The sequence below is a fragment of the Apis mellifera genome, linkage group LG13 (genome assembly GCF_003254395.2).
Source record: "Apis mellifera strain DH4 linkage group LG13, Amel_HAv3.1, whole genome shotgun sequence".
NCBI lineage: Eukaryota > Metazoa > Arthropoda > Insecta > Hymenoptera > Apidae > Apis > Apis mellifera.
In genome coordinates, this window is record NC_037650.1 from 9,315,546 (window position 1) to 9,331,324 (window position 15,779).

Genomic DNA, 15,779 nt, shown 5'->3' on the forward strand with positions numbered 1-15,779 from the left:
CAGGCCCCTCGTCGCTGGCGTGCCCCCTTCACCTCCGCTTCTTGCGGAGAGAAGCGCGCCCTCGGCGATCCGGAGCTCCGGAGCGCTACATCTCTACGTTATGCGTGCTCCTCTCGGCGAGGATGCACCGGTCACAGTGGCGTCGCAACGCGTCACTTCGCGTCCCTTCGATGTCGCTCGTCTGAATATCACGAATATTTTCATTTTCCTTTCCTCAGCGGACGAGAAACAAAGAGAAAGAATATAAAATTTTCGATCGAGAAGCGCTTCGTTCCTTCTCGTTTCGATTAATTAAAAAATTAAGAAGTTGAGATTAATCGAGAATTAAATTTAATTCATTCGCTTCACTTTTATTCTTCGAAACGAAACAGAATTGAATATCACAATTGATAATCGCAATATTTAACTCCTTGCCTTAAACCTCGAAATCTTCTTCACTGAAGTTGATAATATAAGCGAATTCTCAGACAATCTCCCCGCTCTTCAAAGAAATTTTTCGCTCACCTCACGACAAGAAGATAATTGCCGCCGCTGCTAGCCGCCTACCGATCCGATCACCGATCGATTATGCAAAAGAATGCGGCCAGAGATAGCGTCGAGACCGGGTTGTCTGTCGATGCAACGAGAGCCGAGGCAGTTCACTTTGATAGCCATATTCGCTCATAATCGAGTCGACCGGAAAGGAAGCGAAGAGGGCGAGGTCGTCGGCTCGTGACGACGAGCCTCTGTATGCTCTGTATGCTCTCTTTCTCTGATAAAAGAAAAAGAAATGAAAGAGAGAGAGAGAAAGGAGAGAAAAAACGCAACGTTAATCAGACACCTCGCATCGCCTATATTCAGCTCCTGGCGAGTTGGAGTGATCTAGCTCGCAGCAGGTTCTTCGGGACAAAAAATCGATGAATGAACCTTCGCCGGAGCGAATGCCTCGCCGTCGTCTTGCTCGACCGAATTCTTCTTCGACAGAAGAATTCCCGCCAATTGTGATCAATCGCCTATCCGTGTATATTTAAATTTTCCAATTTGACAAGAGATTAGTTATTATTCTTAATTACGTGTCCTGCCTTCCTTTTCCCTTCCTCTATTACACTACTTAAATTCGTACGATTATTAAAATTATTATTCGTCGAACAGATCTTAAAAGGAATGAATTTCGCAGTTATTCCTTCTGAATCAAGATTCAAGAACGAATACACACGAAACACGAGGATCGAAGCATTGACAACATTGATCGAGTCATGGATGCGGACAAGAAAGAGAGAGAGAGAAAGGAAGAGAGAGAGAGAGAGACAAAAGCGATAAGAGAGGGAGCGAACAAAGAAGGAGAGAGCTGAGGCCTGCGCTGCGATGATCGTTAGCGTGGAGCACGTATCCCGCTGATGACGCACTTCCGGCCGGGTGAACCCCCATGGTGGCCCCGTGATAATTCCAGGGGATCGGAGAAACGGCTCCGAGAGATCCATCCACCGTGACTCCGTGGCCCCGTGACGACCCCGTGGTGATGTTTGCTCTTGTTGCGGTGCGCAACACCGGAGAGCACCGCGGCCGCTCGCCAGAAGGAGAAGCGGAGGCGAACGAAACGAGATAAAGTGAAGTGAAGAGAGGGAGGTGGAAAGGAGGGCGAGGGGAAGGAACAAGAAAAACAGGAAGAGGCGCAGGAGGAAAGGAGGTGGGCGGCGAGGAAGGGCCTCAGATCCAACGCCTAGCCTCCGAGGGAGCCGAGTGCCAACCCGATGGTAGCGGTTCGCTCATCATTGTAATTACTTCGCGAGGATGTACCAGTATATTGGATCATTATCGACCGCTCCATATCTACCACCTAAGCCCCCCCATAAGTATAGACTTATGCTCCCGATCCTCCTCGTAACAGCTAACCCGCCTCGCGTATATACACGATATACACGCTTCTGCCAAACGCGCGTATATCATCCACAGAGAGAGAGAGAGGGAGAGGGAGGAAGGGATGCGGGGGATGTTGAAGTTATATTGGCACACTTGACGTACGTAGAACGAGGAAATAGCCTGCGCTACTTGGAAATATATAATGCTCCTTCCATCCACTTTGTCGTGAGAGATTATTATTGGGCCAGGACGATTGCTACGGGGTGATGGCTTCGACCTACGAGAAGGATCATTAGAGAGGTTAGGCTAGGAGTAAGTTCGAATTTGAACTTGGATTTTTAACTTTTGTTCCTGTATGTTCTTTTTACGCAGATTTATTTTCTAAGAACGTTTTCGAAGGAGTTAGAATCGGAGCTTGTTAAGTATCTAATGCAGTGGTTCTCAACACTGAATGGATTGAATGATCTTTTTAATATTCGTTTTCATTGATTCGTTGCCTTATTCATAAATTGTTGGTTGAATTGGACTCGTTACACTCGATCATAATCCGCTAATATAAATTCGAAACGTGTTACCACTTATTTTCCAATAGCAATTTCGCTTCGAAACAATTTGAAACGAGCGAGCACAATCGCTTACAGATCATACGGATCGGAAAAATAAAAATAAAATCCTTGGACAATTGTTTCGCGCGTTTGCGCGCCAATTACTTTCTAGTCTAGTAAATCGACGGATCGGAAAAAAATTCCCATTCATGCAAATCGGTATCGGCGAGCACCGCGGGCCGAATATCGTTCAGCTCGGTTCACTCGGACTGTATTCGAACGAGTTATTTCAAGTGGCAATGGTTATTACCCCACCCTATATATCGAAGGGAATATATACCTCGGCCGCAGCGATGGAGTCACGTATGTCGATGATACGGGAGCACGTGCACCGGTGTTGGTGTCCACACCGGCGAATCTCGATCTTGGCACGTACGAGCTAACGACTCGTTCGTACGAGTCTCTGATCAAATAACCGCGACCCGAACAACTTTCTCGTCGGATCTGCATCTCCCCGTCGAAAAGGCACGTTCGAGAAACGTATCGAGTGGAAAAAGAGGAAGAATCGCGGAATAATTATAATGAATTCTCGATAATTATTGAAATTCTGTTTCAATTATGTGACAAATGTATATATATGATTGTAAGTGTTGGGTTTTTAAAATTAACCTTCCTTTTCCTTTATTTTTTCCTCTTTTTTTCGAACACAAAAAATTACAAAATTACGAAAATTGAAAATTTAATAAAATAAAAAGGGGATATTATAATTAAAAATGTACGGAATATAGCGATTGTTAATATAAGTTATATCGTTCGTGAAGTTGGCTCTGAATATTCCACGTTCTAATATCAGCCTTGAGATCGTTCTACGCCGTAGAAACTGCCCCTTGGAATGCCGTAGAAATTCGATCGCGAGCTTGTCAACCCGGCCGATGCGACCGCGAAAAGAAAGATCGCTTCCGCTTGAACGATAATCATCGATACATCTTGATACATCTCAAGAGGGATACCCTCTTTGTCGTACTTCGCCTCGAGATCTATCGTACTTCGCCTCCTTCTGCCGCACCAGTCCTCGATTTTTCGTTCTTGCAACATCCTGCCTTCTAAGCTTCTTAACCGTATCGAATATCGTTCCTTTTTTTTTTGATACATTGTGAAACAAAAAATTTGAAGTAACGCTACTCTAACTATATAAGAAAATAATTCAATAACGCTCCTAATATTTTCTTTTTTTTTTTTAATCAATATTTAACACGAATACGTTTAAATTACAAATAGAAGTATCATTTCTATCATGACAAGGAAAAAAAAACCTATATTTTTTCTATTTAACTTTACCAAATTTGTCAAATTTCTTCAATCTTTTCTTCAAGTCTTCCTTAAAAAGAAAAGAAACAAAAAAACCGATTCGAAGATTGTGAGAAGCGTGTGAGAGTATCATCGTGAGCGTCATCGTCCGCGAAATCGATCATCGGATCTGCGAGGGCGCAGCGGATAAGCCGTTAGGTGGAGCAACACCGTAGGATCCAGGATCGATCCAGGACGTGGAACGGGAGCCGTCCAGGGAACGGGAGCGTATCGAGAGATTCGCCGTCGATAATCCTTCAGGGTAGGTCGGCGTGCACGGGTCCCTATCGGGCCGAGATGCACAAGTCGAAGAAGCGAGGCAAGTTGCTGGTTCGCTCGGGATCAGAAGCAGCAACGGCAACATCAGCATCAGAAGAAGAAGAAGAGGAGGAGGAAGAAGAAGAAGAGGAAGAAGAGGAGGAGAAGTTATCCGGCCTCTTTCTCCATCCTTTCTTTAACCTCTGGCTCGCTTACTCGGCCGCCTCCGACCTACGTGTAGATGCTCAGGTGTAAAACCGTTGATTGCCACGCCACTATTTTCTCTTTGCACGGGCACGATGGTAGTAGCGGTGGGCGTGCCGGCCACGACCGAGGGGAGACGGCCAAGGCCTGCTCTCATCGTGCTACCGCGATTATGTTTATTATACTTTGGCACACGCGTGTGCGTACGTGCGAGTACTTACATCTGGCCTCGCCTTTCCGCCCGTGTAGCGGGCATCATCGCGGCCGGACGTGACGCCGGGACCAACGGCTTCCTCCGACGCTCCTCTCTCCCCTCCCCCCTTCCTCTCCATCCACTTTCGGATTCCAGGCCTCGGTTGTCCATCGACATCGGTCGATTTGGGAGGCGACGATTTAAGAAATTAAAATTTTGATGGGATCCTCGATCCTCGAACATCTCGTCGCTCTTCGAGAAGCAAGCGTTCTTTTATTCCGATAGCCGTTTGACGTTTTCGAAGAGACGTCGAGGATCTCGTTAATTTTGGAGGATTGGTTGGTCGCAGTTCGATAAAATTAAAAATTCTGATGGACTTATCGTCGAGTTTATGAAGATTAAGCACGAAGATACCGTTTAAGGAGGGGGGGAGTGGTTAAGTGAATCGAAAGTGATGGATTCGAAATTTCAGCTTGGAAAATTGGACATTTATTTTTAAACGTCTATCAACGATATTCAAGCGTTTGAAGCGGGTTCGTTCGTGTTGGGAATCGTTTGAAGAGACGAGAGAGTGTTTGAAATTCCTCTTTTTGGTCGATCTAACCTCGAAGCTAACTCTTCGAAACTGTTTCCTCGAATACATGTATATATATATTATATGTATATATATATATATATACACACTTGCATCAGGATGGTAACGCTATAACGATGGTAGCTCGTTAATAAAAGAGGCTGATCGAATCGATATTCCCCGTGCAAGATCGGGCTAACGCATCATTATCAATGGCGCTCGTGTCACGAGCACGCAGCACGTATCAGGTTCGAGACTGGACGGCGAGGATGAGGCTTAGAATTCCATCGAGGTGGAGCCTTGACATTTCGTGGCCTGGAATCGACCGGCATAATTGATCGGCCTCTGCGGCTCTCATTCGACGACCGTGCTATCCTATTACGTCTGGTACGGTTACGACGAACTCTGCGTACGTCCTCGACGTATCGATGAAACGCGGCCACGTTAAATTTGGCGAACTTGCGGAATCCATGGATTTCGTCAATTATGGACGATCGATCTTTCACATCTTTCTTTTGCACGTTTTTTTTAAAATAAAAAACGAAACGATTCGTTACGATGAATCATAGATTGATCACGTTCAATTTTTATATTTATTATTATATGTGTTAATTGTTATATTCAAATTGTTAATAAGATGTCGAGATATATGGAATAGTGGTTAAAATAAATAAAAGTTGATACACAAAAATCGAGGCATGTTTAATTTAATCGCGATCATATTGAAGTCGGTTGAAGCGAGAGAGAGAAAGAGAGAGAGAAGCGACGAAGATAGAATCGTTTCGTTCCGTCGCCGCGACGCGGCGCTTCATCTGACATATATTAAATTCCTAATGCATTTATGGCAATTATTTTATTTCTTATCGTCGTTATCCTTATTTAACTTGTGAAAAACAGAAACAGAGGAAAGGAATCGAGCTTCGAGAGACTCGATAATCTTTAACAACATCGATTATTGTACGAAAATATAAAAATCATGAAAAATTTCATTCCATCGTCGAAGCATCATTCTTTCTTCTTTCAATGACTGAGAATAAAAGAAGAAGAAAAAAAAAAGAAAAGAGATGCTTATCGTATTTTCCCTTATCGTTTTCCAATCTCCACAAGCCACAATCCTCGCATCCATCCATCCATCCACCTCCCATCATACACCGCAAGCTGCGCAAACACAACTTTAACCGGTATACCACTTTTATTCGCATCCTCTATATCGCCATTACCTTCCACGCCTATTCGATCATTGAACCGCGAACACCGCCACCGTTCGACGGAACGACTTCCAATAAATCGCCTCCTCCTCCTCCTGCTCACCGAACCGCCACTTTCATAAATTACACCGTCTCCACCGGCAATCGATGTTCCGTGACGCCAAAAAGTTACAGCTATCGACGCGGCTATCGATAACTTTGCTCGATACCGGCAAAGCGACACAGGACGTCCCCTTATATCTTTCCATAAATCGGTTAACCGTGTGTAACAGCCGATAAATCCGTGGGGCAACTATGCTCCACCCCTCCTCTTCCTCCGAGAAAAACATCTACGCGGGGATAAAAAAGTGTATATAGATAGAAAGGCAAAAGAAAGAGCAAAGGAAAGGATTCGTCGTGTGTTTCCATAAATCGAATCGGACGTAATGCCTCGCCGATAAATCCAACTGCGTCCTCGAGGAGGGAAAGGATATTAAAAATTTCAATCTAGGAAAAGGAAAAGAATGTATCCATCGCGGAAAAGAGTACGTAGCAGAGTCTCCATAAATTCGACACTCTCCACCAGTCGAGATCCTTCGAAATAAATCTTATTCCGAGAAAAGCATCTACACACACACAAAAAAAAAAAAAAGAAAGAAAGAAAGGAAGAAAGAAAGGAAAGAGCGTATCTGCCACGGAAAATTCCTTTCCATCCATAAATTCTTCCATCCATAAATTGAACATTCTGTCTGATAAGTCCATAGAACGCGTATTCACGATAAAATTCGAGAAAAGATAAGAAATATGGAGAAAGGAAGGAGGAAAAAAAATCCACCTCAGAGAAAATCCTTTCTATTCTCCCCGTAAATTCGACACTTCTCCAATAAATCGCGAATATATTCCTCCTTGCAAAGAGCATCCCTTCTCCAAATAAAAAAAAAAAGAAAAAGAAAACGAAAAAAGAAAAATAGAAAATATCAAAAAAGTGAGGTGAACGAAAACAAGGAGGAGTGTATATTTATATATATATATATATATATATATATATTGAGGAGGGCGAGAATACGTAGCATACCTGTCATTATCCCGAACGGTCGTTGCAATTCGTTCTGGTTAAACGGGCGTTGGATCGGTGGCGAATGGTCGCCGTCCACGACAAACAAACGCTACACCGGCGCAATTTCGCGTCGTTAACGACGTCCCGAGCGTCGAGGCGGGGGGGAGGAGGAGGAGGGACGCGCGCGAACTCGCCAATAATGCCGCCAAGGGTGCAGTAAAAATTTTATAGCGTCGCGCGTATATACGTCAGTACGTGAACGGGGTGAAGACGAGAACGAAGGCGAGGAAATGGCGAGGAGTGGGGGAGGGTAGGGGGAACAGGAGGAAGAGGAGGAAGAGGAGGAGGAGGAGGAGGGTAACGGTGGCAAAACCCTGTTTAACAAAGTAATGACTACAATTATTCTGCTTTGCATCCGCCTCGAGGAGCCACGATCTTCGTTGGCCTCTTCGAGGCAAGAGGATGCAATTTAATCGCCGATCAAGAGGAGTTACAACCAGGGATTGTCAACTATATATATATATATATATATTGGTTCAACTATATATATATATATTTATATCGGTTCATCGACGAGAGGATTTAATTTTTGTTTCTTTTCTTTTCTTTTTTTTTTTTTTTTTATTCGATGGAAGATGGATGAAATCGAGTGGATTTCTCGATTTGTACGATTTGTTCTTTATCTTTTAGACGATTCCTCGTCAAGAATCGATTTTGAAATACGTTTCTTTCCTCGGTGACACGGAGACACAAGTTAACGAGTGACTCTTAACCCTAACGTTTAACCTTTAAATATAAAATAGAAACGTGACGATGTTAGAAGGCCCGTGATAATCATCGAGCGATCTCGAAGACACGTTATTGGACCACGTGGTATGCGCGACGAATTTCGATGCGTAACGAAACGATTAGGGTCTAACGATTATTCGCGGTCCCACGTCGCGGGGAAGTTAACCGGTCGTAGAAGTAATAACGGCCGACAATCTGGCCCTGCAATCAATGAGTACGTGTTTATGTAAATTGGACGAGGCACGACACGAACCACGCGAGCAACTTTTCCTATACACCAAGGACCTGCGCCGAGAGAAGGTTGGAATGCTTTGTTATCTCACGAGGAAGACGATATGTCCCTTCTGCACGCGAGCAACTCCTCTCGCCTCGCCTTAGAATGATGGATCTTGGATCTCTCTCTCTTTTTCTTCTTGTCCAACTCTCTCTCGAATCTCGTGCGCTCTCGTTTCTTTTAACGAATCTCTTTTGGAATTGGAAATGGAAAGAGAAGAGAATTGAATTTTTCTGGAGTGGAGTAATTTTTCCTCGAAAAATAAATATTTGAAGCGTGAATCTTCAAAGATTCTTTGGGAGAAGTGGGATGGAAGTGAATAGAGCTAGATGAAAAGGTGTCTCTAAACTTATAAGTGGATAAATAAGTTTCAACAGATACTTTTGTTTTGGCCTCTTTTCAAATTACAAGTTAATTCGCAGTATAATCTAATATATTTGGATAATACATTAGATATTTAAGTATCGAGATGAACTGACGATACTTTTATCATCCAATTTTATTTTATACAAATTGATATTGAGATAAATATGGAAAGAAATATGATTAAAATTGCATTCAAGCATGCAAATATAAAGCAGATATAATAAAAGAAGATATTTAACTTACCGAGTTGGCACGCGAAGGAAGCACCAGCATCAGGAAATCCATTCTTCTCCGAACCTGGAACAAAAAAAAAGAAGAAAAAACCGGTCAGATCGAGGAATCGATAAGATTTCAAGCACGGGCATCACGACGGATAAACGAGAGAATCGAACAAATGCAGATGCAAGGCACCACCCACGGCGTAACCCTTTCCCCCGACTGTCATTAAAGAGACCGCCCTAGATGTCGGTTCTTCAAGGACTCGCATGAGCTCAATGGGAAGATTTTAATCAAATCGATCGCGGGGATCGAGATCCGTGGGATCTACATTTCATTGTTCAACAGTGTACAACTATCGCGAGCCGAATGATTGGTTATTGTTGCATAGAATCGTTCAACATAACCATAATTTTTAATCGTTAACATTGGAAAAGAATGCTGCAATATTGAGAGAGGTTCATTGTTTCTGATATTATGGTAAAAAAATTTGAAATTGTGGATTTATATAGCTACGTGTATGATCGTGTTCGAAAAGAGAAAGCTCGTCGAACAGAGGTTAATCAGGGTAATTCTAACGGGTTAATTGGATAATAGAAATTATCTTAATGATAATTGGTCGCTATTATATACAAGATTTTTTATACAAAAGAATTAGAAAAAGGTCTAATTGTGCTCTAATCTTATTGATCAGATATACGTTACGTATACCATACATGAAGTCTATGGATAATCGATACTCTTTAATACTAAATACATAATCCTAGATCCCTTTCTAAACATCTTTGTTATGTGTACAATGGAACAACATCGAATAGTAATCGAAACGACCACTTGTTCGCATTTTGTAATTACAAATATACACTTAGAACATAGAGGATCTTGGAGAGAAGAAAGGAAAAAACAGTTAAATAATAAAAAAAAACCTTTTTGAAGAAAACCTTTAACCTTAGCGTGCACTTGCACGAAAGATAGGAATCGATGAAGCGTTCAGCCGGTCTGTCGGTTCGACAATTCGAAGCGCGTTAGAGGGGGTAGCAATTCCAATCATTCGGGGATGGAACGCGTATCGATCGATCGATCGATCGATCGGCGAATACCACGTGCTCCTTTCCAAGCTGCGACTGCAGAGGTGGTGGTTGGGGGCACCACCCACGAAGTGGCTACTTAGCATGCACGACCAGCCAGAAAGTAACTACCTATCTATCCGACAGGGTTAACTAATACAGCTTCCTCGGTCGCGCGACTGCGAAGCGCTCTCCTCTATCAAAGGTACGCATAGATAAATTGATAGAAATCGATTTCTAACGATTTCCAGGTACGTCAAAGACGCTTTTGTTTCGCCCCATTTCGTAATCCCGAACAAACGGAATAATAATGGTTAATTTACCAAAGTTAATCTGAAGAATTTAAATTTGAAGAAGTCGAAAGCAAAATGATCCAAAGACATACGTGCTATATATCAAAATCAATACATGAACGATCTACACGATCGATCATCATCTTCCAAGAGCGACGATGAGAGACAACGAACAATCATCGTTCACCGGACAATTTACAAGCTTCGCGCAGCCACGAAGCTAATTAAATCAATGCGGCTAACAGAAGCGAGTTCGCTTCTCGTTCTGCGGATCGATTTAATTGGACTCCTCCCTCTCCCCTCTCTCCCCCCTCCTTTTCTCTTGTCCTTACTCTTTCACAAATATATATATGTACGTATTTATTCCACGGCCGGTATACGCTCTCGACTAACGTCGAAACGCTCGAAATGAGAAAACCTCGCAGCGGGACACCGGCTACCGGCGAGCTTTCCCTTCTGAGGCCTCCTCGAACGGTGTGCGCACTTTTTCCCCCGGTCCACGCGCTCGAGCGTGGATTGGAAGCCAGTCGCCTCGCTGGACGCGCAGCATGGGGTTGCTTCGTGCCGGCCACCATTGATATTGCGCGATTACTCGTTTCCCCGGTGTTTCAACGACGAGTTTCGAAGCCGAGTGGCTGGCACGCCGATACATTAAGTCATAAATTCGCGATTAAGGCTTCGCCAGGATTAAGGACGCTGGTCTCGTTAAGCAAGTTTCTCGTTTTGCCGCGACAAATTTGGTCGCCACGGAGAGAGTGTTAAAAATTTATTAATAACGATGATTCCTCGATGAGGAGCGGCACTCGAGATGTAGCCCCATTTTTATTTCGCGGATCCCAGAGTTTCTCGCTGTTCGAAGACGAATTTGATTGGCGGTTATGATGATTTATGATGATGATGATGGGGGAGGGTTGTTTTTCTTCTTTTTCTTTTCTTGATGATTAAGATTATTTTGATATCGATTTGTCGATCGTTTCGAAACGCGTAAATTTTATAGAAAAGAATTTTCTTATTGTTTCTTCCGTATCCTTGTTGTGGAACGAAGCGAAAAGCCCAATCGAGGCTGAACATTTTTAACAGACTTTAAAAACTCTTCGACATTTATGCCAATTCCATTTTTACTCTATGAATTCAAATTGCTCGATCCGATTATTGAATCACTGTTTGCAAAATTTTCCAAAAAATTATTAAAAATTTCTTTCCTCCTTCGAATCATCCAATATCCAAATACACCAATATCACACTTGTCACAGATTACCATTCTCCCAAAGGAAACAATCTGCTGCACACACATGGTGTAAAGCAAGGCACGCCCATCCAGGGCCGGCAAAAAGCCCCCTCGAAGAGAGAAGTTCTCGTGGAGAGGAAACCGCAACACCCCTTGCTCTTTGCTGCCGCCGCAGCTGCACCCAAGGACTCGAAATGCTTTCAGGATCGGCCGCGTTCCTTCCTATCACGATGGTTTTGCCACTTTGCCGCTAGAAAGGAACGCGCACTTACCCGCGCGGATCATAAAACACGTCGTAACCGTGCTATTTCGCGCGATCCCGCCGATAAGCCCGCTTTTGCGGCCCCGCCACGAGGCGTGTCCTTCCTTCCCCGCATGCAAAACTGCCTACTGTTTTTTCGCGCAATGCCACCTCCTTGCCCGGATTAAACGTTTTCAGGAATCGTGCGCTCGAATCTCGAGGCGAGCCGTTCGATTCGATTCGATTCGGAATTTTGCTCGCCGTTTCCCCCTTCCTTCCTTCCGTCCTTCCTTTCTTCCTTGTTTGCGAGGCAAACGGTGGTCGAAGTGTTTTTTTTCTGCGTTAATCGCGCGGAACGTGTTTGAGAAACGCAGCCAACCGAGAGAGAATACGGTATTGGAGATCCTCGAAAGTTTGTGGAAGAGGGTATAGTTATGTAGATGGCGCGTCACTCGTGATGGAGTCGAGGTTAGATGGAGCGTATCGTGGTTTTGGGGATAGAGAGATCGGTGTAGTTTAGAGAATGAAGAAGGTAAGATTATAAGATTTGATACTTGACAATTTTGTGATAACAGAGACTTATTATGAGATTTATTATTTCTAGAAACTGGATCTTTCGAATATTTCGATATTTAAGTAAAGTCAAAGCTACTTTCCCTTTTGAAAATTTGAAATGTTGGAAGGTAGAAAGCGTGCACTGGTCAAAATTTATTCGCAACGTATTCTCCTCATGTAAAGAAATGTCCTGTTCGCTCAACATTCCACAGGATGAACTTGGTCGAAGCGTGAAACAACAAACTGTTCGCATATTTCTCTATACCGCTTGACCATGAAGAAATAAATCGCGCCACCATTGCCGCAGATCATTCTTTATCCTTTACACTGTACAGAAGTCTGTACAGTTACCAAGGCGTAACGTAACAATAGAGTAAGAAAAACGAAGGAATTCAGAAAGAAATAAGCCATGCAAAATAGTTGGCTCGAGGAGGAGAGAAGAGGGAGAAAGGGAGAGGGGGAGAAGTACACGAACTTTATTGTTTTTCTAGAATGTGCAACTGAAGAATTGCAGGTTGGATCGATTCGCGTCCGTTGAAGCATGCCTCGAGCGTTGTAATTGTGATAATTAGAATTAAAAAAAAAATATCGATGTTCTATGTCCATGACCAGTCGTGGTTTTTGCTACTTCAAGTTTTTAACCTCTTTGATCTTGCGCTGGTTGTTAGTATAAAATTGTAAAGTTTCATTTTTTTTTTTTGACTAAAGTATCAAAGACATGCAAATTATTCAGAAGTTTTATTTTGAATAAATAAAGTTTTTCAATCAGGTTAATGTTTCAAGTGATATTGATGTATTATTTATATGAATTAATATAAAATATATTCTTCTCAGATTTTTTACTTCCATTATGAAAAAATGTATATTATAAATTATGAATAATAAAATATCATTTTATTTCAATAATTTATTAAACAGCTTTTAAATTATTTAATTTTAATAATTAATTTTTATATAATTGTAATATATTCTAAAAAATTGATCGATATATCGTAATAGATATTATTTGTGTAATTATAAAAAATTGTAATGTATAAATGTTAATATATTATTTCTTGTTAAGTAGAATCTCGAATAAAAAATTCGATTTTTCTTAGAAATCAAAGATATATAGCAATATTCTTTGATACCAACAAGAAAGTTATGAAATATTATATAAAATATAAAAACTTGATTGAAATTTTTTTCATTATGCATTAAATAAGAGAAAAAATAATGATAATTGGTAACCGGTATCCTTTTAATTAGCAAGAAATATAATCAATTTTTTTTAGAATTTTAATCTTGTTTTAAAAATAAATTTTATAATATTATGTAAAACGTTGTATTAAAATATGAATCAATGTAATATCACATACATACTATATATATTTTTGATTAATAGTTTTTGTTTTGATTAATGCATTAAAAGTTTTATGTAAATATATTCTTTTATGTAATATCAGACTAATATATTTAATTATTTTTATTTAAAATAAAATTGATAAAATTCTTTGTATTCTTTTAACTATTATCGTAAATGTAAATTTCACATTATACAAATTAAATAATATTATTATAATATTTCTTTATTTGTTAGTTAAATTATTTACTTTCATCTTTTAATATATTTTAATATATTTTTTTTTTAGTAAATACGTACTAGTTTGCACAAAAAGGTGAATATTTTAACCGTAAATTTTTAATTTTAAATGAGTTATAAATTAATGGAAATTGAGTTCTGGATCATAGGTGATGAACCTACATTTTAAAATAAAATACAAAAAACGTTACAGTAATATATCTATAATTTATATATCTAAAATATATATCTATATATCTATATAAAATTTACACCGTTTTTAAATAAATTTTTACAAATCAATTTATCTATCAAAAATTATTTTATATTAAAACTCAAACATTAACGCATAATATCGTGATAGCGATGTTAAATAAAGATATTTTGAATATTCACTAATTCTTTTATATTTCCTGATAATTCATTAAAATTAGAATTAATTTTTCTAGATCTTTCATTCTTTTGCATTGACTTTTCATTTTTTTGTGCATTTTGCATATTTCATTAATAATAAAGATTATCAAGATTAAAAAATTCACATTTATTCACTTGAATAAGAAATTAACTTTTGGGAATGATAGTAGCGATTAATTACGATTATAATTGTAAAAAAGCTTTCCAAATTTGCATAAGAAGATATAAATACTCTTAATCTTATAACATCATCATAACATATGTAATAGACAAGCAATTTTTATTCTAGAAAGAGTTAAAATGTAAAGTTTTTTTGCTATCAAAATAAATACAAAAATGAATACACAAAAATTTTGATTATTTATCAGATTATAAACAATTGAAATTTACATTAGATCAGGTAAAAGAAAGATAGAGCGAGACAACTGTTTTATCTTCTTACATCGCCGCGACGCGGCGCTATTCAACTCTATCGCCATCTCGCTTCATTTAACGCAACTTTCAATTTCTTATGAATCAACGAATAAACCTCAACCGAAATTTTTGCACATCAACTTTCGTTCCCAATCTTTTAGAATTTACTATTCCACAAATACTTTATAGATTATATATTATATAATATATTACAAAACATTTAAATTAATAAATTTGTAAATTTCTTTTTTTCTGTGCTATGATCTGTATATTGTAAATAAATTAATTATATTAACGAATATTATCTATATCGAAACATTAAAGACAGACGATTAAATCTTCTTGATAAATTCATTTATTATATTTAAATTCATATAAATCATCGAAAAGATAATCACAGTGGCACTCAACCATAAAATATTTTTATTATTTTATAGCCACTTTTGGTCAATTTGTTTATCAATATCTCTCGTACAATCGTCCACCAAATGAATCCCTGAATCCTTTCGAGACAAGTCGAAGAGCCTTGGCCCCATGGGTCGTGAATGAAAAGCGACTCGTTACTCGCGCTTGATGGATGGAGAAACGTAGATCTTCCTGGTGGACCAGAAAGAGCAGAGGATCGAGCGAAACGAGCACGTGGCGTGGGAGTTCGCGGGGATGGAGCAAAGGGAACGAAGGGGCACGCGTTGTGGGCGGAACTCGGAGAAGGTGGTGGAGGTTCAGGAGGCGGCGTTGGTAGGGGCCGAGGATAAAACCAGAACCTACGAAAGGTGAGGCGATTCGAACTTCCTCTCGTTCGGGGCACGCGGACTTTCTTCGTCAATCGGCGAGAAAGAGTCGAAGTCGAGAATTAATCGAGAGTGTGGCAGGTGTGTTCAAGTTTTGATTATTAAATTGACAACGTTTCTTTTATAAAACAACCACGTTTTTTTTGTATGAAAAAAAAATAATATATTATTTTATATTATTCGAGAAAAAAATTAGAAACAAATCAAAAGTATTTGTTCGTAAGGAGTTCATAACTTTCAATTGCCTTTTGACGATAAAAACAATATCATCAATCAAACGTGATAAAACTTCTTCAAACTTATTCGTTCTTCGCGCAAAATTGTTTTTCCTTTTGCAAACTCATTAACATTCTCAAGCAAAACTCG

General features: G+C 40.0%; 1 protein-coding gene across 2 annotated transcripts in view; it reads right to left on the reverse strand.

The window, feature by feature from the left end:
- The window catches only part of LOC100578423, a 340,640-nt gene that overhangs the window by 179,351 nt on the left and 145,510 nt on the right, over positions 1–15,779 (reverse strand). For both annotated transcript variants that reach the window (XM_016915971.2, XM_016915974.2), the window contains one exon: positions 8,877–8,930. In XM_016915971.2, coding sequence (XP_016771460.1) covers positions 8,877–8,930 — 54 coding nt within the window. The remainder of the gene's footprint in view (positions 1–8,876; positions 8,931–15,779) is intronic.